Source organism: Dama dama, chromosome 22 (genome assembly GCF_033118175.1).
Source record: "Dama dama isolate Ldn47 chromosome 22, ASM3311817v1, whole genome shotgun sequence".
Lineage (NCBI taxonomy): Eukaryota > Metazoa > Chordata > Mammalia > Artiodactyla > Cervidae > Dama > Dama dama.
This window is the reverse complement of record NC_083702.1, coordinates 5,595,488-5,621,717: the sequence shown is the minus strand read 5'-3', so window position 1 is coordinate 5,621,717 and position 26,230 is coordinate 5,595,488. Positions and strand designations below refer to the sequence as shown.

At 51.8% G+C, this 26,230-nt stretch overlaps 1 protein-coding gene across 1 annotated transcript in view; it reads left to right on the top strand.

The window, feature by feature from the left end:
* Positions 1 to 25,733, top strand: part of SAMM50 (SAMM50 sorting and assembly machinery component) — a 34,366-nt gene extending 8,633 nt beyond the window's left edge. Inside the window, exons 5-15 of the mRNA XM_061124365.1 lie at positions 1,312 to 1,418; positions 6,507 to 6,637; positions 6,879 to 6,966; positions 8,121 to 8,249; positions 8,753 to 8,824; positions 9,742 to 9,828; positions 12,506 to 12,576; positions 13,831 to 13,898; positions 18,609 to 18,755; positions 19,759 to 19,900; positions 25,524 to 25,733. Of these exons, the coding sequence (XP_060980348.1) occupies positions 1,312 to 1,418; positions 6,507 to 6,637; positions 6,879 to 6,966; positions 8,121 to 8,249; positions 8,753 to 8,824; positions 9,742 to 9,828; positions 12,506 to 12,576; positions 13,831 to 13,898; positions 18,609 to 18,755; positions 19,759 to 19,900; positions 25,524 to 25,569 (1,088 nt within the window). The 3' untranslated portion in view covers positions 25,570 to 25,733. The remainder of the gene's footprint in view (positions 1 to 1,311; positions 1,419 to 6,506; positions 6,638 to 6,878; positions 6,967 to 8,120; positions 8,250 to 8,752; positions 8,825 to 9,741; positions 9,829 to 12,505; positions 12,577 to 13,830; positions 13,899 to 18,608; positions 18,756 to 19,758; positions 19,901 to 25,523) is intronic.
* Positions 25,734 to 26,230: the final 497 nt, after the last annotated feature.

Genomic DNA, 26,230 nt, shown 5'->3' with positions numbered 1-26,230 from the left:
AGAAAACAAGTGAACTCTTCAGGATTTAGTGAAAGATAATTTTGAGAAGATGAAAATGAAACAGTATATGAAAGTGCTTGCAAAAATATAAAATGCTATGTAAACGAAAGACATTTTTATTACCTGGAATACAGGTTCATTTGTGACTAACAGAGACCCCCCCCCCCGCCCCCCCCACCGGTCTCTCATCCCCAGTGGGACAGGTGTATGACAGTGGCCCTTGCCATTGCTCTGGAGTGCTTGTTGGTGGCGAGTCCTGCTGGTGACATTTAGATTTTAGCAGTCTCCTGTGTTTTGTGAATGTGATGTGTACGTGGTCAGCTGGTTCACTTCTGTCCGTGGTTTTCCACCCTGGCTGCCTTTAGAACTACCCAGGAGCTTTTAAGAAAGAATGTGGACATCATCCATTTGTCAGATGTCTAGAATGTGCAATGCCAACAGTGAACCTTAGTGCAGGCAACCCTCGAGTTAACAGGAACATCTCTGTTGGTGCATCAGTTGTAACAAACATAGCCCACCAGTGCAGTGTGTGGGAGAGGGGAGTGCAAAGGGGGCTCCTGGGAACTCTGTACTTTCTGCTCAGTTTTTCTATAAACCTAAAACCGCTCCTCTAAGCAGTAAAGTCTGCTAATTAAAAAAAAAAGTGGTGCCGAGACTCCACCCTGGACCCGCTGAATCTGAGAGTTCGGGAGCCCCTGCCCAGGTGTCCGTGGGTCTGATGACTCCCAGAGGCTGTGGGTGTCCAGCCAGGGTCCCAGGCTCAACCTCGGCCTTTCTGGCGCTCAGGCCCCTGGCCCCGAGGGCGCTCGGTGGGTGAGGGGCAGCCGCACTGAACTCAGGCCCCATGCCGCCAGCGTGGGAAGGCGGCATCCGGGTCGAGCTGTTGCTTCTCCATCAGGGTTACTCAAGCCCCTCTGTCACTCGAATTCCACATTTTAAAGTCCATTGAACTGAGCCACCTGCCACCACCCCCCTCCCCCCGGCATTTTCAAGGAGCTCACTTATGGGGGGACAAGTACCGTCAGCAAATAATGCAAATGATGTGTGTTTACGTAATGCTGCCACCACTGCTGCCCCTTTCAGCGAAGCCTGACCTCGCTGTCTTCCACCACAGAAACCAAACCCGTGGGTCGGGATGTGATGGGGTTTTCACGCACACTCTTGAGCTTTAAACCAGCAAGTGTGTATTCCAAAGGAGGTTGTAAAATCAGCGGAGGCTTCAGTTTGCATTCTGTCACTTATTGCAGTGGGATAGAAAATAAAGCTGCACACTCAAGCTGTCTTAATTGTTTCATCTTTCTCACTTATTAGGTGATGATGCACTTCCCAATGGGTTAGATGTTACCTTTGAAGTAACGGAATTAAGGAGGTTAACGGGCAGTTACAACACCATGGTCGGGAACAACGAAGGCAGTATGGTGAGACACGGGCTTTCCCTTCCTGGGGGTGGAGCTTTCCATCGTGAAGTTTTTTTGTTTTTAATATTTATGTATTTGCCTGCTCTGGGTCTTGGCTGTGGCGTGAGGAATCTTTAGTTGCAGCATGTGGGGTCTACTTCCCTGATCAGGGATGGAACCCAGGCCCCCTGCAGGGCAAGTGTGGAGTCTCGGTCACCAGGGAAGTCCCCAGTTGTGAACTATGCTCTAAAATCTGATGGTGATTCCAGAACTTTTCCATGACTTTTAATCTTTATTTGTAAGCTGTCCTGTGGTTCTCATTAATCTTCCTAGAGTTGATTATAACACGCTTTGTTATAAAGATGCATTGTTTGAGAGTGAGGTGGTGATAACCCATGTTCATATTAATAGTTTCTTGTTCAAATTCTCCTGAACTCCAAGCCCACAGAGTTAGGTTCTCTGAGCTTCACAGTCAGCGGGTTTAGCCTATCCCTCAACTTCATCATGCGTATGCCCTCAGCAGAGGCAGGCTTTAAAGAAGAAAAACAATTGCAGATGAAAGGCAGACACTAGTGTACATACATCTATATTCTGTTTCTGTGAGAGTCCCTCAGCTCATATAGTCTTTCCTAAGAGTTACCATTCTTTACATCTAAACCCCTGTAATTATTTTTTGTATGATTCCATTTTTTTTTTCAAAATTTTTTATTTTGCATTGGGGTGTAGCTGATAAACAAGGTTGTGATAGTTTCAGATGGACAGCAAAGGGACTCCGCCATAGGTGTACATGCATCCATTTTCCAGGTGTACATACATCCATTCTCCGGGTGTACATGCATCCATTCTCCGGGTGTACGTGCATCTATTCTCCAGGTGTACATGCATCCATTCTCCGGGTGTACGTGCATCCATTCTCTGGGTGTACGTGCATCCATTCTCCGGGTGTACATGCATCCATTCTCCAGGTGTACATGCTTCCATTCTCCTATACATGCATCCATTCTCCAGGTGTACATGCTTCCATTCTCCAGGTGTACATGCATCCATTCTCCGGGTGTACGTGCATCTATTCTCCAGGTGTACATGCATCCATTCTCCGGGTGTACGTGCATCCATTCTCTGGGTGTACGTGCATCCATTCTCCGGGTGTACATGCATCCATTCTGCAGGTGTACATGCTTCCATTCTCCTATACATGCATCCATTCTGCAGGTGTACATGCTTCCATTCTCCAGGTGTACATGCTTCCATTCTCCGGGTGTACGTGCTTCCATTCTCCAGGTGTACATGCATCCATTCTCCGGGTGTACGTGCATCCATTCTCCGGGTGTACATGCTTCCATTCTCCTATACATGCATCCATTTTCCAGGTGTACATGCATCCATTCTCCGGGTGTACATGCATCCATTCTCCAGGTGTACATGCTTCCATTCTCCTATACATGCATCCATTCTGCAGGTGTACATGCTTCCATTCTCCAGGTGTACATGCATCCATTCTCCAGGTGTACATGCATCCATTCTCCGGGTATACATGCTTCCATTCTCCAGGTGTACATGCATCCATTCTCCAGGTGTATGTGCATCCATTCTCCAGGTGAACGTGCATCCATTCTCCGGGTGTACATGCATCCATTCTCCAGGTGTACATGCTTCCATTCTCCTATACATGCATCCATTCTGCAGGTGTACATGCTTCCATTCTCCAGGTGTACATGCATCCATTCTCCAGGTGTACATGCTTCCATTCTCCTATACATGCATCCATTCTGCAGGTGTACATGCTTCCATTCTCCAGGTGTACATGCATCCATTCTCCAGGTGTACATGCATCCATTCTCCAGGTGTATGTGCATCCATTCTCCAGGTGAACGTGCATCCATTCTCCAGGTGAACGTGCATCCATTCTCCAGGTGTACATGCATCCATTCTGCAGGTGTACATGCATCCATTCTCCAGGTGTACATGCATCCATTCTCCGGGTGTACGTGCATCCATTCTCCGGGTGTACATGCTTCCATTCTCCTATACATGCATCCGTTCTCCAGGTGTACATACATCCATTCTCCTATACATGCATCCATTCTCCAGGTGTACATGCATCCATTCTCCTATACATGCATCCATTCTCCAGGTGTACATGCATCCATTCTCCAGGTGTACATGCTTCCATTCTCCAGGTGTACATGCTTCCATTCTCCGGGTGTACGTGCTTCCATTCTCCAGGTGTATATGCATCCATTCTCCGGGTGTACGTGCATCCATTCTCCGGGTGTACATGCTTCCATTCTCCTATACATGCATCCATTTTCCAGGTGTACATGCATCCATTCTCCGGGTGTACATGCATCCATTCTCCAGGTGTACATGCTTCCATTCTCCTATACATGCATCCATTCTGCAGGTGTACATGCTTCCATTCTCCAGGTGTACATGCATCCATTCTCCAGGTGTACATGCATCCATTCTCCGGGTATACATGCTTCCATTCTCCTATACATGCATCCATTCTCCAGGTGTACATGCATCCATTCTCCAGGTGTATGTGCATCCATTCTCCAGGTGAACGTGCATCCATTCTCCAGGTGTACGTGCATCCATTCTCCGGGTGTACGTGCATCCATTCTCCAGGTGTACATGCATCCATTCTCCAGGTGTACATGCTTCCATTCTCCTATACATGCATCCATTCTGCAGGTGTACATGCTTCCATTCTCCAGGTGTACATGCATCCATTCTCCAGGTGTACATGCTTCCATTCTCCTATACATGTATCCATTCTCCAGGTGTATGTGCATCCATTCTCCAGGTGAACGTGCATCCATTCTCCAGGTGTATGTGCATCCATTCTCCAGGTGTACACGCATCCATTCTCCAGGTGTACATGCATCCATTCTGCAGGTGTACATGCTTCCATTCTCCAGGTGTACATGCATCCATTCTCCAGGTGTACATGCATCCATTCTCTGGGTGTACGTGCATCCATTCTCCGGGTGTACATGCTTCCATTCTCCTATACATGCATCCATTCTCCAGGTGTACATACATCCATTCTCCTATACATGCATCCATTCTCCAGGTGGACATGCATCCATTCTCCTATACATGCATCCATTCTCCAGGTGTACATGCATCCATTCTCCAGGTGTACATGCTTCCATTCTCCTATACATGCATCCATTCTCCTATACATGTATCCATTTTCCAGGTATACATGCATCCATTCTCCAGGTATACATGCATCCATTCTCCAGGTATACATGCATCCATTCTCCGGGTGTACATGTATCCATTCTCCTATACATGTATCCATTCTCCAGGTATACACGTTTCCATTCTCCAGGTATACATGCTTCCATTCTCCAGGTGTACATGCATCCATTCTCCGGGTATACATGTTTCCATTCTCCAGGTGTACATGCTTCCATTCTCCGGGTGTACATGTATCCATTCTCCTATACATGCATCCATTCTCTTATACATGCATCCATTCTCCTGTACATGCATCCATTCTCCAGGTATACATGTATCCATTCTCCTATACATGCATCCATTCTCCTATACATGCATCCATTCTCCTATACATGCTTCCATTCTCCAGGTATACATGTATCCATTCTCCTATACATGCATCCATTCTCCAGGTATACATGTATCCATTCTCCTATACATGCATCCATTCTCCTATACATGCATCCATTCTCCTATACATGCTTCCATTCTCCAGGTATACATGTATCCATTCTCCTATACATGCATCCATTCTCCAGGTATACATGTATCCATTCTCCTATACATGCATCCATTCTCCTATACATGCATCCATTCTCCTATATATGCTTCCATTCTCCAGGTATACATGCATCCATTCTCCTATACATGCATCCATTCTCCAGGTATACATGTATCCATTCTCCTGTACATGCATCCATTCTCCTATACATGCATCCATTCTCCTATACATGCTTCCATTCTCCAGGTATACATGTTTCCATTCTCCTATACATGTTTCCATTCTCCAGGTGTACATGCATCCATTCTCCTATACATGCATCCATTCTCTTATACATGCATCCATTCTCCAGGTGTACATGCTTCCATTCTCCAGGTATACATGCTTCCATTCTCCAGGCATACATGTTTCCATTCTCCTATACATGTTTCCGTTCTCCAGGTATACATGTTTCCATTCTCCTATACATGTTTCCATTCTCCAGGTGTACATGCATCCATTCTCCTATACATGCATCCATTCTCCTATACATGCATCCATTCTCCAGGTGTACATGCATCCATTCTCCAGGTATACATGCATCCATTCTCCTATACATGCATCCATTCTCCTATACATGCTTCCATTCTCCTATACATGCTTCCATTCTCCAGGTATACATGCATCCATTCTCCTATACATGTTTCCATTCTCCAGGTGTACATGCATCCATTCTCCTATACATGCATCCATTCTCCAGGTGTACATGCTTCCATTCTCCAGGTATACATGCTTCCATTCTCCAGGCATACATGTTTCCATTCTCCTATACATGTTTCCATTCTCCAGGTATACATGTTTCCATTCTCCTATACATGTATCCATTCTCCGGGTGTACATGCATCCATTCTCCTATACATGCATCCATTCTCTTATACATGCATCCATTCTCCAGGTGTACATGCTTCCATTCTCCAGGCATACATGTTTCCATTCTCCCCCAAACTCTCCTCCCATCCAGGCTGCCGCAACACATTGAGCAGAGTTCCCTGTGCAGGTCCTTGTTGGTTATCCATTTTAAATACAGCCGTGTGTACGTGTCCATCCCAAACTCGCTCACCATCCCTTCCCCCCCCGCCCCCTTCCCTGCTAGTAACCATAAGTTCGTCCTCTAAGTCCTGAGAGGTACGTGTATATAATAGAATATTCCTCAGCCATTAGAAAGAGTGAAATAATGCCATTTGCAGCAACATGAATGGACCTAGAGATTGGCATGCCGAGTGCAGTGAGTCAGAGAAGGGAAACATCACGCGACACCTCTTGTGAGTGGACTCTCAAAAGAAATGACACGGATGAACTTACTTATAAAACCTCTGCTGTTTTTCTTTGCCTCCCAGGTACTTGGCCTTAAACTCCCTAATCTTCTAGGCCGGGCAGAAAAGGTGACTTTCCAGTTTTCCTATGGAACAAAAGAAACTTCATATGGCCTGTCCTTCTTCAAACCACAGCCTGGAAACTTCGAAAGAAAGTAGGAAGCCCAGCGGATCGTTGGCGTTCCGTGGCCTGGTTTAGGGGTTAAGATAGGTGGCGTAGTGGAAGTTTCTGAAAAGAAACTTGCAGAATTGGCTGACACTTCTGTTGCGTCACCACATGTGTAGATTTCCTCATGAAGATGAGCCCCAAAGCATGTTTGTGAACCTGTTGATGTAGGTGTGTGCCAGGTATAATTGCCGTCCCAGCATTTAAAGCTCTGTCCCCTTGTCTCCTAGTTTCTCCGTAAACATATACAAAGTCACGGGACAGTTCCCTTGGAGCTCGCTGCGGGAGACAGACCGAGGCGTATCAGCGGAGTACAGCGTGAGTGGCTTTCCTGTCCTTCCCTTTGTGCGCCTAAGTGGGGCCCAGGTGCCTGTCCATTGATCCCCAGACACAGCCGAGGGGGCAGGGCCAGGCACGCAGCCACACCTGAGCTGAAGCATGGTGCCTGGGGGCCCCGTCGCTGGGGTCACCCTCCACTCCCTGTCCTGCTGCCAGCCGCCTCCCAGCCAGGCACCTCCCCACTTGCCAAGTGCCCGATGCCAGGACCAGAGAGGGTGGCCAGCCTCCACGGCAGCAGATACTTTGACCCGGTCACATCTCTTCCCTGCCCTGACTTCCTGGGACACCCTCTGTTTGTCCTTCCTTGTGCACACTCAGATCAATCGCTCCTGACAACGCAGGTCACGTCAGGTTACCGGACGCTTTCATCATGGGTTTATGGCACCTTTACTTCTGGCCGGATGCATCGCGTGGAATTACTGTCATTTGACCATTTTTCGGTTTTATGATGAGCCCTGCTCTTTACCTTCCTTTCTAGCTTGTCCCCCTTCCTCCCCTCCTGATGTAGGCTTTAGTTTAATGAGGAAAGACTTGAGGCACATGCTGTGAAAAGTAGTTCCCCGCGCGGTCTTCAGAGCAGCCGCTTCTGCCTCTCCTGCACTTTCACGGCCCTGCATGCCCTGCTGCGTGAGCGTCTCCAGGGAGGGACCCAGGAAGCTATTGCAGCAGGCCCCCCCACCCAGCACCTCCACTCATCACACACCTGTGACCCCGTCTCCCTGCTCTTCTCTGGGGGCTGATGTGGCTCATGTGGGTCACCCTGCCTGACCTCAGACAGCCAGGTGGGATCTGTGTCCCGTGGTCTTTCGGATGGAAAAGAAACCAGGTGGTTATAAAGTTCTGCAGCATCAGACCAGTGACCCCGTCCCCTGGCTCAGAGCACAGCCCCGCCACTCGAGCAGTTTTCCCCTCTGTAGGCGACCCTGGCTTTCTCGCCCAGCCTGCCCCCGCCTGCCTCCATTCCCTCCTTCCCCAGCTTGCCTTGTCTTCCTCTCTTCCCATCCCACCGTTTCACAGAATGTCTTAGTTTTTGATCGGTTAATGGTCTAATGATGCCTCAGCCCACAACCCGGGCTGGGACGACTCCGCGTCCGTGCAGCACGAAGGCTGACGGCTTCCGTGTTTGCTCGCAGTTTCCCACCTGGAAGACGAGCCACACGGTCAAGTGGGAGGGTGTCTGGCGGGAGCTGGGCTGCCTCTCCAGGGTCGCGTCCTTCGCCGTCCGGAAGGAGAGCGGGCACTCACTGAAGTCGTCTCTCTCGGTAAGGGCTTTGCTTCTGCCGCCGGCGTGTACCTACCCTGGTGCAGCCAGGCCGTGTGCATTGGGAGAACAGCGTTTACCTGCATCGGAGGGAATGAGAGGCGTCACTGTTGGGGCAGCTAGAACCGTGGCTAGAACTGGTCCCTGTGACTATCTGGACACAGCCTCACGTCCTTTTTTCCTAAGTAACATCGGAGGTGATGGAAACGGAGGGAATAAGGGCCCACCGTGGTGTCTTAGCTGGAAGCTGGCTGAGCCGATGTCCGTCAGGGCATCAAGCTCCCAGAGAGGACAGGGCTGGGGATGGGGTCGGAGTTGCCCAGCCGGCGGACGTGACCTGTCTCCCTGGCTCTGTCGGGTCCTCACACAGACGTGAGGTCTTCATGAAGGTGAAGCCCCCTAAGGGAGTGCTCGGCACAGTGCCTGGCGAGCAGCCAGTGCGCAGGGAGCGCCTGGTGTCCTTCCACACTGAAGCGAAGGCACCCCCGTCCTTACCTCTTCCAGCACTCGATGGTCATCGACTCGCGGAACTCCTCCATCTTGCCGAGAAGAGGTGCTTTGCTGAAGGTGAACCAGGTGAGTACCCCCTCCCCTGTGGCCTGTGCAGGCTCCTGGAGGACTGGGGCGTCCCTCGGGGGCAGTCACGTTGTCAATACAGCTTATTTTAGCTGTAAAGGTCATTCTGGAATGGCTTGCAAGGGCATATGTCCCTCTCAGGGTTCCTAGCCCTGGATTTGCTCCCTGCAGCTCAGACTCTGCCTTCATAGAGCTCAGAGTCAGGGTAAGGTTCCGGCCTCTGATGGGTCACTTCACAGGCCAGGAGCCAAGTTGTGACTTGGTGGGACTGGCTTCCTTGGTGGTCCTTGATGAGCACCCGAGCCCAGGGTTGTAACCCTGACAACGGCAGGGCACAGCTGGTGACCTCGGGGTGAAGGCGGCTGGGGAGCGGGTCTCCGACCCTCTGTCTGCCTGAACTCCGTGTCAGAGGAGCCGCTGGAAATCCAATTTTCATTTGCTGCTGCTGCTGCTAAGTCACTTCAGTCGTGTCCGACTCTGTGTGACCCCATAGACGGCAGCTCACCAGGCTCCTCTGTCCCTGGGATTCTCCAGGCAAGAATACTGGAGTGGGTTACCGTTTCCTACTCCAAGGGATTTTCCCAACCCAGGGGTGGAACCCATGTCTCCTTATCGGCAGGTGGGTTCTCTATGGCTGAGCCACCATACTGCCCTTAGCAAGCTCTGGACTGAGTGTTGATGTTGCGAGTGTTTTCCCGGCACTCGTAAGGAGCGACCTCCTCTGTGGTTCCTCAGCGTGTCTGGTGACGCTGTCTCTGCCAGGCCCCTGGTACCGTCCCGAACGACCAGGAGGCAGCCTCTGGGACACAGAAGCGGTCTGTGACCTTCCTAAAAATACAGAGCAGCAGCCTGTGGTACTGGCTGCCGTGACGCTGCGGTCTGTGGGCTCCGTCCCACCTGAGGGTCCTCCCCGACAGGAGCTGGCTGGCTACACCGGAGGGGACGTGAGCTTCTTAAAAGAAGACTTTGAGCTTCAGTTGAATAAACAACTCATCCTTGACACAGTGAGTATCTCGCCAGGAGCTTGTCACCTGTGTTTTTGGAATCTGATTAGATCCCAGTTCCCGAATATCTAAAGCACAGAAGAGTAAATGAGAACAGTCATGCTTGAAGCTCAAGCGCTTCATGCCTTAAATGTGGCCAGAATTGAGGATGCTCTGGGGAGAAGCGATGATTAGGTCCTTTAAAACTCACCTGTCAGTCATTTCACCCGGAAGAGCCCCTTCCCCACTTATCATCATCTCAGGGCCGTCAAGAAACGTGTCTGGAGGACAAGTGTGCCGCCGTCTTTGCCTCCTGATGTTACGTTCCTAGAAATTCTGCATCTTCACCTTACTTTGCTAGGTCTTTAGGGCGCTGGGTGTCTGCAGGAGTCTCTGTGGTAAATGTTTTTAACCCAGTTTGGTTTAGTTCCTCCTGATTCCCTCAGGACCTGAGGAGCGAGTGGCCAGGTTCTGCCCGACGCAGTGGAGCCCCAGGCCAGGAGACGCTGTGCCTGTTGCCCACCCTTCCTGGTGCCCGGGTGGCTGGGGACAGCTCTCCGCACCCCACTGCTGCCTTAGGCCCCGGGGGCGAGGCGAGCGCTCTGATGGAACGGTACACACGTGACTGCGAGCGTGTACCGCTGCTTCCAATCGCTCCTGGACGCGGTGCCCTGGGGTTCGGTCCCTGCCTTTGTTTCTCCTCCCCTCCTCCGGAGGCTCCCAGGGGCCGGTTTCTCGTGCAGTTCAGCGAGCTCTCTCCAGTCCCCTCCTGAGCCCACTCCACGGCACACCGTCCGCCCTCCTTGACTCCATCACGGTCGCCTTCTCCTTCTGCCCCTCGTGTCTCTTCCTCAGCCTCCTTTCCCTCCGTCCAGCCCCTGCCTGTCCATCCAGCCATGCGTCTACCTGCCCATCTATCCTCCCACCTGTCCGTCCATCCCTCCCTCCCTTCTTCTCACATAGACCAGCTGGCTGCCAGGCACTGTCTGGGCTCCAAGAGCACCCCAGTAAATAAAGCAGTTCATGCTCTTACATGCTAGTGAAGGGGGAGTCCCACAAGCAACGCGATGGATATATAATCCGGCAGGGGGTGATAAGAGATGTGAAGAACAGGACAGCAGAGTGAAGGGGTAGAAGGTAGCCACGGGCTGCTGCCTCGTCGTCGTTGGTCGGGGGGCATCTTTGATGAGCCCTCCACCCTTGGTGGTATCTGCCCGCCCCACCCGGGGATGGCCACGTGAGGTGCATAAAGCAGCTTGTTTTTAGTAATGGGCCGTGGGATTTCAGGGGGGTGAGCAGGGAGTGAGGTTGGGAGGGAATCAGGGGGTCGGCTCGTCATCCTGCTGGCTTGAAGAATTGGGATGCCTGGTGCTGGAGGGAGCAGGTGGAGAGGCCTAGGCCTGGGGGCACCCGGGGCTCCCGTGGTCACAAGCTCAGCGGGATACGCGGCACAGTGGGCCGTGTCCCTTGTCCCCCGCTCGCTAGGTCATGACCACTGGGGGGCGGGGGCGGGGAGGACAGTCTACCAGGAGCGCCTTGTCCTAGGGGCGGCCGCCCCTCATCCTGCCCTGCAGCAGTCTGTCCCGTTGTTGAGCAGAGACGGATTTCTCAGAATAGAATGTGTGCTTAGCCCGCTCTGCCCACTCTGCCCCAGTTTTCATCTGTGATCCTTCCTACAGAAGCTTCTAAAAAAGAGTTCTCTGGGCAGCTTTGAAGGATGTGGACTTTGCACGTCCAAGAGGACAAGTTGGGCAGAAGCCTGTGGGGGGCGCTTAGGAGATGCAGGGGCACATGATGACGGCCGGGGGGGTCAGGAGCCCAGAGGGCCCACTGTGGTCTCAGGCATCACCGCGGCAGTTCTGGGTGGGGGTGATGTGACGTGAAGATCGGATCCCCACGTTGGATCATTCACCGCCCTGACCTTGACCTGTCAGACGGAGGCACTGTCCCCAAGGGCTGGGTTAGACGTGTGTGTCTGCAATTCTTTTGTTTGTTCATTATTTACTTTTGGCCGTGCGGGGCCTTCATTGCTCTGCAGGCTTTTCTCCGGTCGGGGTTGCAGAGCACGGGCTGGCTCTAGGGCTTCCGTCATTGCGGCTCCCAGGCCCTAGAGCGCAGACTCAGTAGTTGGGGAGCATGGGCTTAGTTGCTCTGTGGCACCTGGGGTTCTCCCAGATCAGGGATCAAACCTGTGTCTCCGGCATCGGCAGGCGGATTCGTTACCACGGAGCCATCAGCGAAGCCCTGCGTTTCTTACTTGCAGCAGCGCCGTACCTGCTCCCTCCCTCTCCTGAGATGCCAGCTGTTCAGAGGCCTGGTGGATGCCGACTCCCTTGTCTGGGGCCTGGTCCCCCTCCCACTCTGGCTGTGGCATGGCCCACTGGGCTTGGCTTTTCGGAAGGGAAGGGGCTGCCCGGGGTCGGAGCCAGGCCCTGCTGAGGGTTTAGGCTTGTTTTTTTGCTTGTATGTCTTGAGGTTTGAAGTTGCATGTTCCACAGACATCCTCAGAACGCTTTGAGCTGTGGTTCTTCCCCTGCCCGAGCCGAGTGTTTCCCTCTGCAGCCTTCATGCCCCAGCCCAGAGCTCTGCGCTGGACTCGCAGGCCGCGACCAGACCTCAGTGCGTTTTCTGTCTGCTGATACTCGTTGGAAGGTCAGAAATGCTGGAAGAAAACGGTTGTTTGTTTGTATTTCAATAGGTTTTTTCAGCATCTCTCTGGGGTGGAATGTTGGTTCCCATGGGTGATAAACCATCAAGCATTGCTGATAGGTAAGTAATAATAAATTAACGGGTGGCTTGCAAGTGGTTTCCTTTGGATCTTCCTGGTTGGTTTCTTACAAAAGAGGTTTAGCTATTTAAGAGAGCACTTATTTCACATTTTAATTTCATTTTTATGTTTAAGCTACTTTCAAAATAACCTGTATACGTTTATGCTAATTTTTAAAAAGCAAGATGGATGCAGAAATGTATGCAAAATACAGTATATCACCAATTTAATACAGTTGTGTACATAAATTTGTATGTATACACTGTCACACAAATACACATACCCAAAAAATCGACTAACAGGAAGTACCTTTGATCCTGAACAAACGTGAGTTTGATCACGGGGGCCCACCTATAGGTGGGTATTCTTTAGCAGTGAATACTGCAGCCCTGCACGGCCAGGAGTCGGTTACATCTATGGCTGTGGAGGAAGCTCGGGCACAGAGGGCTGACTGCAGGTTATATTTGGATTAACCTCTGGGTTGTTCAAGTGAAAGAAAGTGAAAGTCGCTCAGTGGTATCTGACTCTCTGCAGCCCCATGGACTGTAGCCCACCAGCCTCCTCTGTCCATGGGATTTCCCAGGCAAGAGTACTGGAGCAGGTTGCCATTTCCTTCTCCAGGGGATCTTCCCGACCCAGGGACTGAACCTGGGACTCCTGCATTGTAGGAAGATTCTTTACTGTCAGAGCCACCAGGAAGCCCGCAGGTGGTTCACGGGTTCACTGTAATCCCAAACGTTAACCCTGCTTTTCGACGACGGGATTGTTTTATTACTTTCTTGAATGTTTCTCTGTGTTTCTGTAACACATGTGGGGCTTCCCTGGTGGCTCTGTGGTAAAGAATCTGCCTGCCAATGCAGGAGATGCAGGTTTGATCCCTGGATTGGGATGATCCACTTGAGAAGGAAATGGCAACCTGCTCCAGTATTCTTGCCTGGGAAATCCCATGGACAGAGGAGCCTGGTGGGCTACGGTCCATGGGGTCACAAAGAGTCAGACAGGACTGAGCGACTAAACGATAACCCGTATGAGCTTTTTTCTTTCCTACTCAAAACAGAATATACACTTTTTACTGTAAAGAAGTATCTCCCCGCCCCCAGAGCTTGGATTTTAAAGGCGCTCTCCATCCTCTCGTGCACTCCCGAGTCCTGAAACGTGCCACACGTGGCGATGTGGGCCCCCCAGAAGCGAGAGTGCCCCCTCCGCACTCGCAGTGTGTGCCAGCGACATCCTCTGACGGCTCTACCCTCTTCCAGGTTCTACCTCGGCGGACCCACGAGCGTGCGGGGCTTCAGCATGCACAGCGTCGGGCCACAGAGCGAAGGTCTGTCCTTCCCCAAAACGCACCACGTTGAGAACAATCGAAGCTACATTTAGCACCATGTTTTTGTTTGTTTAAATTACCAAGGTAATAGATACTCATGTTTCACCAGCAGAACTGACACCTAACATCCATCACCCAGCAGGCTCGGAAAGGTATTTATTTGTTGAGGAAATGATAGAAAATGAAAAAGTATAGCTAAGCGGAAGATACACAGGAGTGACCTGTGATCCCATCGCCTCAAGCTGTGAGCGTCGTGTGGTTTAAACTCACATGTCCACGTACATGTGTTGTTTTGTTTACATACTTCTGTTTTCACCTGTTTCTCCTCCCACCCCCTCAATAACAGTATATGAAAAGATGTTCACAGGAATAAGTACTTTATCATTTTTTTATGGCTGCTTATTTTATCTCATTGACAAACGACAATTTTTTAAAGTAGTGTACTTTATTTAAAATTTTAAAAATGCATATAGTAAAAGTAAACAATAGACACATGCATTTTTATAAAAAGACTTACAGAAAATATAGCTAAACATTAGTTATGGTTTTATCTGGGTGATGGAACTGATTAATGATACTTTAGTAAGTTTTTTAAAGTGTGTTTCTGCACTTTCCAAATTTTTCACATGTTTACATTAAGCTTATTTATTGAGATATAGTCAGTACAATATTACATACATTTCAGTTGTGCAGCGTAGTGATTCATAAAATACCGACTCTATACCCTGTGTAATGGACTTTATTTTTGAGAGTAGTTTTAGGTTTAACAGAAAACTTAGGCAGCAGGGGCAGAGCTTAGTGTACACGCCCGTAGGGTCCTTTATCTCCAGCATCCCGTGTTAGTGTGGGACGGTCGTCACGGCTGGTGAGCCAGCAGTGAGGTGCTGCTGCTGCTGCTAAATGGCTCAGTTGGGTCCCACTCTGTGCGACTCCATGGACTGTAGCCCACCAGGCTCCTCTGTCCATGGGATTCTCCAGGCAAGAACGCTGGAGCGGGTTGCCATTTCCTTCTCCAGGTACTGACATGTCACTTCCAACTAAGCCCCGTGGTTCACGCGGGCGTCCCCTGTCTGTGCTGTGAGGTGTCCAGGCCTTGACAGATGGCTGACGGCATGCATCTGCTGTTAGGGTGTCTTACAGCCTGGTTTCACCCCCGAACGTTCCCTGTCCTCCACCTGTTCGTTCCTCCCTCCCTGCCTCCACTCACCTTTGCTTCCTCCTCAGTTCCTGAGGGCCATTGACCTTCACTGCCTCCATGGTTTTGCCTTTTCCACAATGTCATATAGATGGAGTCATGCAATATATGTGCTTTTCATACAGACTATTTTGATGAAGCAATACGCATTTCAGGTTCCTCTGTATTTTTTTTTCTTCTTTTGGTCAATGTATTTATAAAATTTTTGTTTCGTGTATGTGTGTGTGTGTATGTGTGTGTATACATATATATATATATATATTAATTGGAGTATAGTTGATTTATAATATTATATTAGTTTCAGGTGTCCAGTATAGTGATTCAGTCCTCTGTGTCTTTTCATAGCTTAGATTGCTCATACCTTTTTATCACCAAATAATACTCCCCCCACCGCGTGGCTGTTCCACAGGGTGTTTTATCCATTCACCTGTTGAAGGACATCTTGCTTGCAGAACATCCAGTTTTTCACAATTACGAGTAAAGCTGGTAGAGATATCTGTGTGCAGTTTTTTCCAGACGTGAGATTTTTCAGCTCTTTTGGTTAAAAACCAAGGAGTGCAGTTGCTGGATTGTATGGTAAAATTATGTTTAGCTTTCTAAGAAGATGCCAGACTGTCCTCCAGAATAGCGATACCACTTTGCATTCCCAGCAGCAGTGACTCAGAAAGATAAAAGCCTGATCGTTGTTAACGGCTGCGTATTTCACCATCTTGCCACACTGTGACCTTTATAGACCAAATGCCAAGTGTTAGACATTTAGACTGTTTTCTTTTTTCTTATTTTAAATAACTATGTGTCAGTGAATAACCTAATTCAATCTTTGTGCTTATCTATAAGCTTTACTATATAACATAAAGTTCTAGGTTGGAATTGCTAAATCAATGGATTTTGAGTATCCCCAAAGGTTTATATTGTGCTCAAGGAAGCTTGTTTGAATCATAGTCTATCTAGCAGAGTGTGAGCATTCCTGTTTCTGGAACTCTCTCCAGTCCTTGACATTTTATTAGAGAATCGCCATGTGTTATGAAAACCATCATTTAGGTAGGACACATGTTATTACATTATAAAATAGTCTGTCCTGATTTTTGTAACTTTTTTTAAACATCTTTGTTCCTATTTTATATTACTAAAAGTAATGATCATCTATGGAATAAATTTTTGTACAAAATATAATTTATTTATTCTCATTTGCTTTTAGGATGCTGTTATTAAGTCTGTCCTTTTCTTTTGGAAAAGTAACAGTTTCTTTTTTCACTGTAGCAAGTATTATTTAGTGACTAGATAAAAGTTTTGGAGTCTTCCATTTGCCTGAAAATTATAACACAGTGATGTTTTATTTAATTACCTATTAAAAGGCCATTGGTAAGATTCTGTGAGCAAGGGTGTAAATCGCCGTAACTTTTCATGAAAGCAGTTTGACAATATTTATCAAGAGCCTAAAACATGTACATAGAAGAACTAGAAAGGAATGGCAACCCACTCCAGTACTCTTGCCTGGAAGATCCCATGGACAGAGGATCCAGGCCGGCTACAGTCTGTAGGGGTCACAAAGAGTCGGACACGACTGAGTGACTAACACACATGGATAAGAGCTCCAAACTGAAAACTGGAAACCCAAACGCCCGCCAGCCGTAGGATAGGCAACTAAATAGTGTGTCTTCACACTGTGGTTTATTATATATCGACAAAGATGAGCAAGTTCGAGCCACTGATGAGGCAGCCTGAACAAACTTAAGAAACATAAGCCTCCCCCACAAAAAAAGCCAGCCCCAGCAGCTGCATGCTCTGTGATTCTGTCTGCGAAGTGTGGTGGCCGGGCAAAGAGCTCTGTGCTATCGGGGGACAGGTGATGGTTGCCCTTGGCGTGGGTGGTGATGAGAAGGGAGAGTGCGGCCTTCCCAGGGCGCTGCGTGCGTCTGTTTGTGGTCTGGGTGCTCACTGTATCGTGTGTGTTCTGGGCCTGGAAATGCACTGCATTGTACGCTTAGGGTGTGTGTGTTTTTTGTGTGTATATTACACTTCAAGATGGTTTAACAACGTGTGTGTGCAGGAAGCCCTTCACAGGTTAACATCCACTCTCAAGAAATTCAGCGCCAGTCGGACAGTAGTCAGGGAGAGGTCATTGCACTGGGCTCTCCTGGGGGCTCAGTCGGTAAAGAGCCAGCCTCCAGCGCAGGAGACCAGTCAGGCTCCACCTCTGGCCCAGGAGGGCCCCTGGAGAAGGAAATGGCATTCCACTCCAGTACTCTTGCTTGGGAAGTCTCATGGACAAAGGAGCCTGGTGGGCTACAGACTAGGGTCAAAGACTCAGACATGACTTAGCGACCAAACCACAGGTCACTGCTTTATGGTCCATATATGTGATTATTCAGGCATCAGAATCACATTTTCAAAGAATAAGAAATATTAGAGGAAAGTGCTCATAGTACAGTAAATGAAAAAAAAATCAGGACTGAAAGATATTTATATATATACTTACATTTTATTTTCTTATTTAATGTTTCATTGTAATTCACTGAAAGGAAGGACACCAGGATGTTAGCTGGTTTTCTCTTAATGGTAGAAATTAAAGGAGAATTTCCTCTTTTATTCTCCCATGATGAGAATAAAACAGGTGATTTAAGGAAAGAGAGGAGCACTTGCTGGGAAATGAAAAGCAGGCCCGGCTGACCTGCTGTCTGTCTGCTGTTTCCTCTGGAACTTCAGTATTGACGGGGTGAGGAGACGCTAGAGTCCCTAAGTGAAAAAGCAGTTCATCCCTCGAGGTTAATCTTGGAGACAACCTGTAGTTTTCTTTGTCATGGCCGGGTCATTTTGTGTTTAAGGAGACAGGCACTTTACAAATAGTATTTGGTAACAAAGTATAAACAATTCAGAAGGTTTTGTTGTTGTTTTAGTGTTGTGGCTATTTGTAGTTGAAATAGTTGGGACATGTGTAGAAGTAATCTGTATTATTATGCATTATGTAAACAAAGAAAACCCCAAGTGGTCGTGAACCTTTCAGAACGTGCCTCTTCTATGAAGACATTGAGCTGGGACAGCATCCTTTGTACAGGGGGAGCAGGCCCTCTGTACCTTTGGGTTAATAGTGAGTCTGACCATTTCCAGAAACTGCAGAGACGTTTTCTACATTTTGTCTCTCTGTAGTGCAGTCTTGAAATTTCTGCAGAATAATGCATTTCGTTTGCCAAGCAACAATGATCTAGTTATCTGCAGTTGCGGAGAAAGCGATTTCCATTAGTTCGCTTGTTTTATTCTAAGCATTTCACAGATACGATCAATTACTGGTTTCATTCTTTCCTAAATGATGTATTAGCTTTTTTTTTTTTTTTTTTCAGTTAAAGCAAATTATAAAACAAATGGAGAGAAAAGGAAAGATTCTTTAAAAGGAGGCGTGGCCTCGGGCATGGAGTGTGTCCTGATCGCAGCACACCCCTCGCTTTTGTTCATGGTGGGCCGTCGGGGTGGTCTTGACCCTGTGACCTCGTTTTGATCTGCGCTCCTTCCTTTCCTAGGTGACTACCTGGGCGGGGAAGCCTACTGGGCTAGCGGGCTGCACCTCTACACCCCGTTACCCTTCCGGCCAGGCCAGGGCGGCTTTGGCGAGCTGTTCAGGACACACTTCTTCCTCAACGCGGGGAACCTCTGCAACCTCAACTACGGTAAGACATGGACTCTCTAGCGACCGGTCGGCACACCTGACCTTAAGTTTAAAAGCACAGAACATGATTATGTCTGTCTCCTTTAGACCGCGGTGCTCAGTTGCCTCTGACTGTTTGGACTGTAGCCCACCAGGCTCCTCTGTCCAGGGGATTTTCCAGGCAAGAATACTGGAGTGGGTTGCCACTTCCTTCTCCAGGGGATCTTCCCAACCCAGGGATTGATCGAACCCTCGTCCCTTGTGTCTCCTGCACTGGCAGGCAGATTCTCTACCACTGAGCCACCTGGGAAGCCCCTGGTTTAGACGATGTCATCTTTAAATGTACGAACTGTGCCTTGGAGGAGAAGATGGTAACCCACTCCAGTATTCTCGCTGGGACAGTTCCACAGGCTGAGGAGCCCAGTGGGCTACAGTCCAGAGGGTCACAAAGAGCTGGACACGACTGAGCATGCTCACATGCTCGCCTCGGATGCCTACAACATCTGATACAATGCCCAGAGTGAAGCCATCGGTCGAATGACTGAAACATGCGTGAAAAATCACCTGGTGCTCTCTTGCCGAAAGAAAAATGTATTTATTTAGCAAACATTTCTCGAGTAACAACTCTGTGCCAGTTGTTGAGGCTGCAGAGCGGTCTCTTCCTCTCGGAGCTCAGGGCTGGGCGAGGGGCACAGACGTATCCAGCGGCAGGGGCGTGGGAGGTGTCTGGGAACCAAGGCTTGGAGTCAGGCTTCCTGGGTGCTCAGGGGACGGGGGAAATGCCATCCTGAGCAAGGGGACCAGAGCGTCGAGAGGGCCTGCATCCTCCTGGGACGGCGAGGCAGGCGGTCCCCAGCCCTGTTTTGAGTGTGGACCTAGTGTCACTTTCCTTTATCCTCCTCGAAGAGATCAACCTGGCTCTTGAGATGACCAGAGGCCACGCGGAGAGGGAGAGCCGGGGCTGTCCGCAGACAGCGTGTGGGGGCCACGTGCGGTTGGTCACGCCCCGACCTCTCTCTTCTCAGGCGAGGGCCCCAAAGCCCACATCCGGAAGCTGGCCGAGTGCATCCGCTGGTCCTACGGGGCGGGCATCGTCCTCAGGCTGGGCAACATCGCGCGGCTCGAGCTCAACTACTGCGTCCCTATGGGCGTGCAGCGCGGGGACAGGTAGGTGCGGGGGGCCTGTCGACAGGCACGTGGCACTCTCCCGTCACCGTACTTTGCTTTGGACCTGCTTCATCACTGGCGTCACTGAGTCAGTGGACAGGAGTTTGAGCAGACTCGGGGAGATCGTGAAGGACAGGGAAGCCTGGCGTGCTGTAGTCCATGGGGTCGCAAAGAGTCAGACACGACTCAGCAACTCAGCAACAGCAATCACTTCACCAATAGCCTTTAAGATTCAAGACTTTAGGAGAAATTGCGTAGTTGGCAAAGGAGTAAAAGTATAGGGATTTTTCTTCGCGGGGTTTTTCTTTGGTTTGGAGGACAGGCTGTGGTGTGTCCTCGTCCCCCCCACCTCACGCTGTTTGCACTTGTTGCCAAATAGTGGGAGCTCCCCGCCCAGGCGGCCTGGCTGGAGGCAGTGGCCGGCGCTGCTGGTCCATGCTGAGGGGTGTGAGGACCTTGCAGGCAGGGAGCCCGAAAGGCTGGGGTGGGTGCAGCTCTGCTCCGGTCACAGAAGACGCATCCTCCAGAGTCTTATCTGGGCAGCAGGGGAACCGACTGTCTGGCCTTTTCTCCAGCCGTCATTGATTTGTGCTGAAGAAGAAATTGACTCCATTTCTTAAAGTGTTTGGTGTGCGTTTTAGAAAGTTCAAGAGGCCCAGAGGCATTGTCATGATAGTTTGTAATACCATGGAATGGCAGCTTAGGGAGCAGACGTGGATTCGTCACCGTCTGGGGGCTGGGAAGTCTAGGGTCAGGATGCTGGCAGGTTAGGTTTGTGGCCCAGGGCGCCCTTCCTGCTTGGTGGCTGGTACCTTCTCACTGCGTCCTCACTGTGGACAGAGCGAGCTGTCTGGTGTCTCTTCTCACAGGGACGCTGAGCCCACCAAGGACCCCGTCTCAGCTAAGCTCCTTCATCTGTGGTCACTGGGTCACCTCCCCAGATCCCGTCACGTGGGCCTAGGGTTCGGACCCCAGCTTGTGTGGGTGGGGAGGCCACGTGTTTCTGTTAACCTCTGAGTATCTTCACACGCACACATTTCAGGAGTCTGGACGGCTGTGTGTGTTTCTCCTCGGCGCTCTGCCTGCGCTCCGCCGTGATGCTGAGTCATCATCGCCCAGGCGTCCAGCGTCGAGCCGTGGTCTGCAATGGTGGAGGGGGCCCCGTGCCGCCTCGGCTCCCTCCATCTTTTCACGCCGCTCGCTGGGTGACGGTGTTCTGGGAGGAGCCGCGTCAGGGACCTTTTCACAAGGCTGTGCTCGTAGCTGTGGGGCCGCGTCCATCACCCGAGTTCCCTGTGGCCATCGGCCCAGTGCAGTCTGCCCTGCTCGTCTCGCCGGAAGGCTGACTCGGGCCGGGGCCGCCCGTGATGTCAGACCCTTCCTCTGCGCGCCCTCATGGGTCTGCGGCTCTGACCACGGTCAGCGCCTCTCCACTCCTTGCCTGTTCTCGCACGGAGCAGAGCCGAGGAGGGCCTGGGTGGTCGGGCTGGGTGCGCTCTGGAGCCCAGCAGCCCAGGCTCAGCCGCTGTGTGGCCCGGGGTGAGTGGCGTAACTGCTCAGGGCTCTGTTTTCACATCCAGTGGCAGTGACCGCCCTGCCGGCTTGGGGACTGGGTGAGGGAACGCGCGTGCACGTGCAGAGCCGTGTCTGGTGTGTTGTCCGCAGGGCTGCTTGGTCCTCAGGTTGCTGCAGTCACTGGTGCCCTCGCCTGGCCTGCTGCTCCCGTGGGAAGCTCGCCGGGTCCCCCCGCTCCCTCCCTGTCTGCAGTGTGCCCAGGGCTGCCGCCTGGCTCACTGTGATGGAGACACATATAGAGATGGGTGACGTGTCCTGATTTCAGGGAGAGTGCAGCGTGGGGATCAGGCAGTTTGCCTAGAGCCGGGCTTGTGCGCCAGGTGATGTCTTAGCTGCCCGCCACAGGCGTGTGGACCCGGGGCTCCCTGGCGTAACACCCAGGTGCTCATTGAATCCTTGCAGGGAAGGGCCGAGATGCAGTGTTGACCCTGCGCCCGCCCTGGGATGGAGCCACAGAGAGCCATCCAAGCCGGCGCTTCTCAAGCCGTAATGTGCCTGGGTGGGCAGGACGATGGTGTGTGTGTCCGTCAGGGGTGCCAGGGAGCGCCAGCGCACTGAGGCCAGAGTGCACGCTGTTCCCTCCACCCCCGACGCCAGCAGAGGAGCCCAGCACCCCGCCACCCGCTCAGAGACCCCTGCGGTGAGGCTGGGCTGCCCCCACACCGTGGGCAAAAAGCGTGCAGAGATGAGAACGCTCTGTCTCTCACATGTCTCCTCATTCACACTTTCATTCGCTACCAGCTTCTCTGTCTCAGAGAGTGCCCAGGCTGTTTCCATGATGACTGATTGTTTGCTGGAGATTGACCGTGTTTAATATTAGTCCTGATCACACAAGTAAATAGGTTATAAATGTTTCTTGTTACAGGGGAGCCTGGACACGCGGGTAGGGTTTTTGCTGTAGCTCTACGGTCTGTTTCACTGTGACTGTCAGCCGTGGCAGAGTGGCTGAGGCCCCTCGACTGGCTGCGCTGCGGGTGGGCTGCTGGGGCCAGCCCCTGCCTGTCCCCTGGCTGTGTGACCCGGGCCCGCCCTGCTGGCTCTGGGGAGGCCTCCAGTCCTTCGGACCAATAATGTGGCTGCAGTGTTCTCCGAGGCCACTGGGTGTCGCTGTGCTCCCAGAATCCGAGGCTCTGGGGGAGCCCTACTGGGTCCACTCTCCTTGCAGACTCTGCAAGAAGTGGGCGTGTTCCCCTTTCCCCTCTGCTCACTCTCTTCAAATGAAATTTGAAAAATGTAGTTCAGATATTAATGTCAAATGTGCATTCCCGAAGGAGCGAGCAGGCCGTGCACTGGATGTTTAGAGACCAGGACGCAAGGATGCGCCTCACCCCCGGGCCGCGGCCGGTCCGTTTTGGGGCCGCGGTGGTTGCAGCGCTTGCTGTCGTGCGTGGCATCCCTGTGTGGGGGGGCTCTCCAGTGAGTGTGTGGCTCCGTCTGAAGTCTTGTCATCTGAACTGGAAGTTGTTTGATCTTCATTTCTAAACTCAGGCAGCTGGCAGGATGGGGAATGGTGTGTGTGCAGATCATCCAGAGAAACCACCCCCACCCCCGAGTTAATGCAGTCACTCTGTAATTAGGATCTCAGACCTTTACAGAAATGGAAACGGCTGTGAAACGTTTGGTGCGTTTTGTACCAGTGGTGACGTAGGGCACTGTTCTCTCTGCGCTCTGATGTGACCGCTCCGTGTCCTGCTGATGGTGGTCCCTGGAGACCCGCTAGGGACTAAGGTGGCTCTGCCTGGCGGGGGGCAGCGTGTGGTCAGTAACGGAGGAGGCCAGGAGAGGGGTCACGGCGGCTGCTGAGGGCGTGAGAGACGCCTGGAAAGACAGCTGGAGCCAAGAGGTGGATGCAGGAGATGCCTGTGGGTGCCAGCTCACACCCCTTCTGCAGGGGCAGAAGCGAGGCGTGGCGCGGCCCTTGATGCCAGGCAGGGCCTGAGTTCGGGCACTCTCGTCCCCTCCCATCTCCTCGAGTCTTTTCCCCTCGGGCACGCTCCAGGGTCTCTGAGTTCTGGCCCTCCTCAGCCTGCCTCCTGCTGACTTGCCCATGCCAGATCCAGGCCTGGGGCCTGCCGGAGGAGGATGGGAGCCTGATGCTGGGGGACCCTGCTGGGCCTGAGACCGTGCCAGCAGGAGGGGGCGACTGAAGACACGGGGGACTTTTCTGAGGTGCCTCCTGAGTTACAAGCTTACAAGTTACAGGGGACACAGAACAGGATGACAGCCGTTTGGTGAGGCCATCTCCACGCCCCTGGCATCAGAGACACCGTTCTGGGTGTGTGTAGCGGGTATCTTTCCTGTGACATGTTTATATGGTCTCTGAACATAAACGTGCACTTGTAAAGTTGTGTAATCTGTTTATATAGTGCAAGTAAACGAGCCTTTATTGGAATGCCTGCTTGTTTCTGAGGCGTATAAACCTAGGACTTGACTTATTTTCATCCTGTAGCCTATCTTCAGACATTTTCCTAAATAGCGAATGTAGGCATTGGGCCCCCTTTTATGGACCCGAAAATATAAAAGGTAAAAAGACATGTTGTTTAGGTCTCAGCAGAATTAAGCTGTGCAAACACAGTCATGGTCCTCATTGTGGATCTTTGCCATTTAAGGACAGCGTGAGGTTTGCTCAGGGTCACGTGGGGGCTGGACTGTGGCTGTCCCTTCCGCTCAGGTGACCTCTGCTGACGCCGTTGGTCAGTGAGCACCCTTGACCCTGCAGGCAGTCAGTGGCAACAGCAGTGATTCTCTGTCTCAAGTCTCTTAATTGATCAGGTTGTTTTGTCCCCCCCGCTCACGGTCAGGCTGAAAACCACTTTGTGTCAGCTTTCCTGCATCTTAAGTTCTAAGGGCGGGGAGGGAGGAGGGCACCGGTGTTGTGACAGTGAAACATCGGCTTTCCTCTGAATGAGGGAGCTGTTCTCGTGCAGTTTTTCTGGGAACTGTCAGAACTTGCAAAAACACACCGTGTTCCACAAACACATTGTCATCAGCTGCTGGTTGGGATTCCGAACTCCACTTTCGCTGGAAGCTCCTGCTTCCTGAGGTTGTGACCCCAGGACCATACAGCCCTGGTCCTGCCCCTGAGCCCGGCCAGCAGGTGGGCCGTGCGGGAGACCACCCTCCATGCCAGGGTGGGGGCGGTTCTTGGCCTGGTGGGCACCGCCATCACTGGGGGGTCCCAGGAACGCACCTCAGCCGGTGATCCTCAGCCTGCGTGCTGCGTGCGGCCAGGGCAGGGGCCCGGCTGTCATAGACACGGCCGCGCCCTCGGGCATGTGCGCGTCTGGGCATGGAGCTCGGCTCCCAGGACCCTGCCGTGACCACAACCACCTCCTCGCTGCTTGGCCCTCTTGCTCATCTGAACTCGGGCCTGGGGGCCTGTCAGCTGGTGATCAACAGCGCACAGAAGGGAACCTGCGGAAGTTTCAGCGGGTGGCAGATGCTGCAACCCATGTGACCTCCCGCGTCCTTTCTTTGCTGAGAGAGGAGCGGGCTGCAAAGAGGTGGTCCGGGCAAACCCTGCGGGGCTGTGGATTCTGCTGTTGCCACAGGCCCCTGGGACTCTTCTGGGTTCTGCCCTCCTCCCGGCTCCCTCCTGGACCTCCCTGTGTTGCCCTGATAGCCTTAGAAATAAACAAAGCTTCCCCCACAACCCGCCGCCTCCACTGCCCCCACCAGAGTTTTGTTGTTGGTGACTGTTTCTCTCCTAGGTCCTCCTGTTGTCTCCACTTGGGTCAGGACTGGGGAAAGAGGAGTAGAGGAGGAAGCAGGGCGTGGGGATTTGTGTCTCCCATTTCGTTCCCTCGTCCATCCTCCAAAGGCTGGTCCTTAAAACGAGCCGAGGCGGGAGCGGCCAGGGCCAGCGGATGAGGCTGAGTAGCCAGGAGGGAGGAGAGAGGCGGACGGGAGGGCCCGGGCCTCCTGAGAGGCAGGGCTGCCGGGCCTCGTGTCTGAGACGTGCACGTCTCTGGAGCCGACAGTGGCGGGGTGAGCAGGGCAGACTCGAGCGCTGACTTCCTGCCTTAAGAGAAAGCACTTTGTTTTCCAGGATCTGTGACGGCGTCCAGTTCGGAGCTGGGATCAGGTTCCTGTAGCGGATGCAGAGCGTCCTCCGGCCCCGCAGCAGCGGCTCCAGGACGTGGGCAGCAGTGAGGTTCTCGGGGCCACACTCTCTCTCTCCAGATAAACACGTTTCATGGACCCTTCGACTGCAGTCCTTGTCGAAACCATGTCAATAAATTTTCAAAGATAAATCCTCGGCCGCGTCGTGGATGGGAGTTCCTTTCCGAGGCTCCACGTGCCGCTCCATTCCTGAGGGCCAGGTCAGGTGGCCTTGTGTGCGCTCCTTCACGCGGGCCGCGCGGTGGGAGGGCCTGTCAGACGTCTCCCGATTCCCCTTTCCTCCCGGACTCTTCGGGTCTCAGTGCTCAGCTCCCACAGGGTAGGTGACAAGCAGCAGTGGCATGCTGTTTGCAGACTGTAAAGCACCGTTAGAAAGCGTTATCATCGTTATCACCGGGCTCCCCTGCCGGCTCCGTGGAAGAGGATCTGCCTCCAGTGCGGGCGATGCGGTTCCACCCCTGGGTCGGGAAGGTCCCCTGGAGGAGGAAATGGCACCCCCTCCAGTACTCTTGCCTGGAGAATCCCATGGGCAGAGGGGCCTGGCGGGCTACAGTCCACAGGGTCGCAAAGAGTCAGGACCGAGTGACTGACAACTCTCATTATTATCATTACTGTTGTATTTTTTGGTGGATT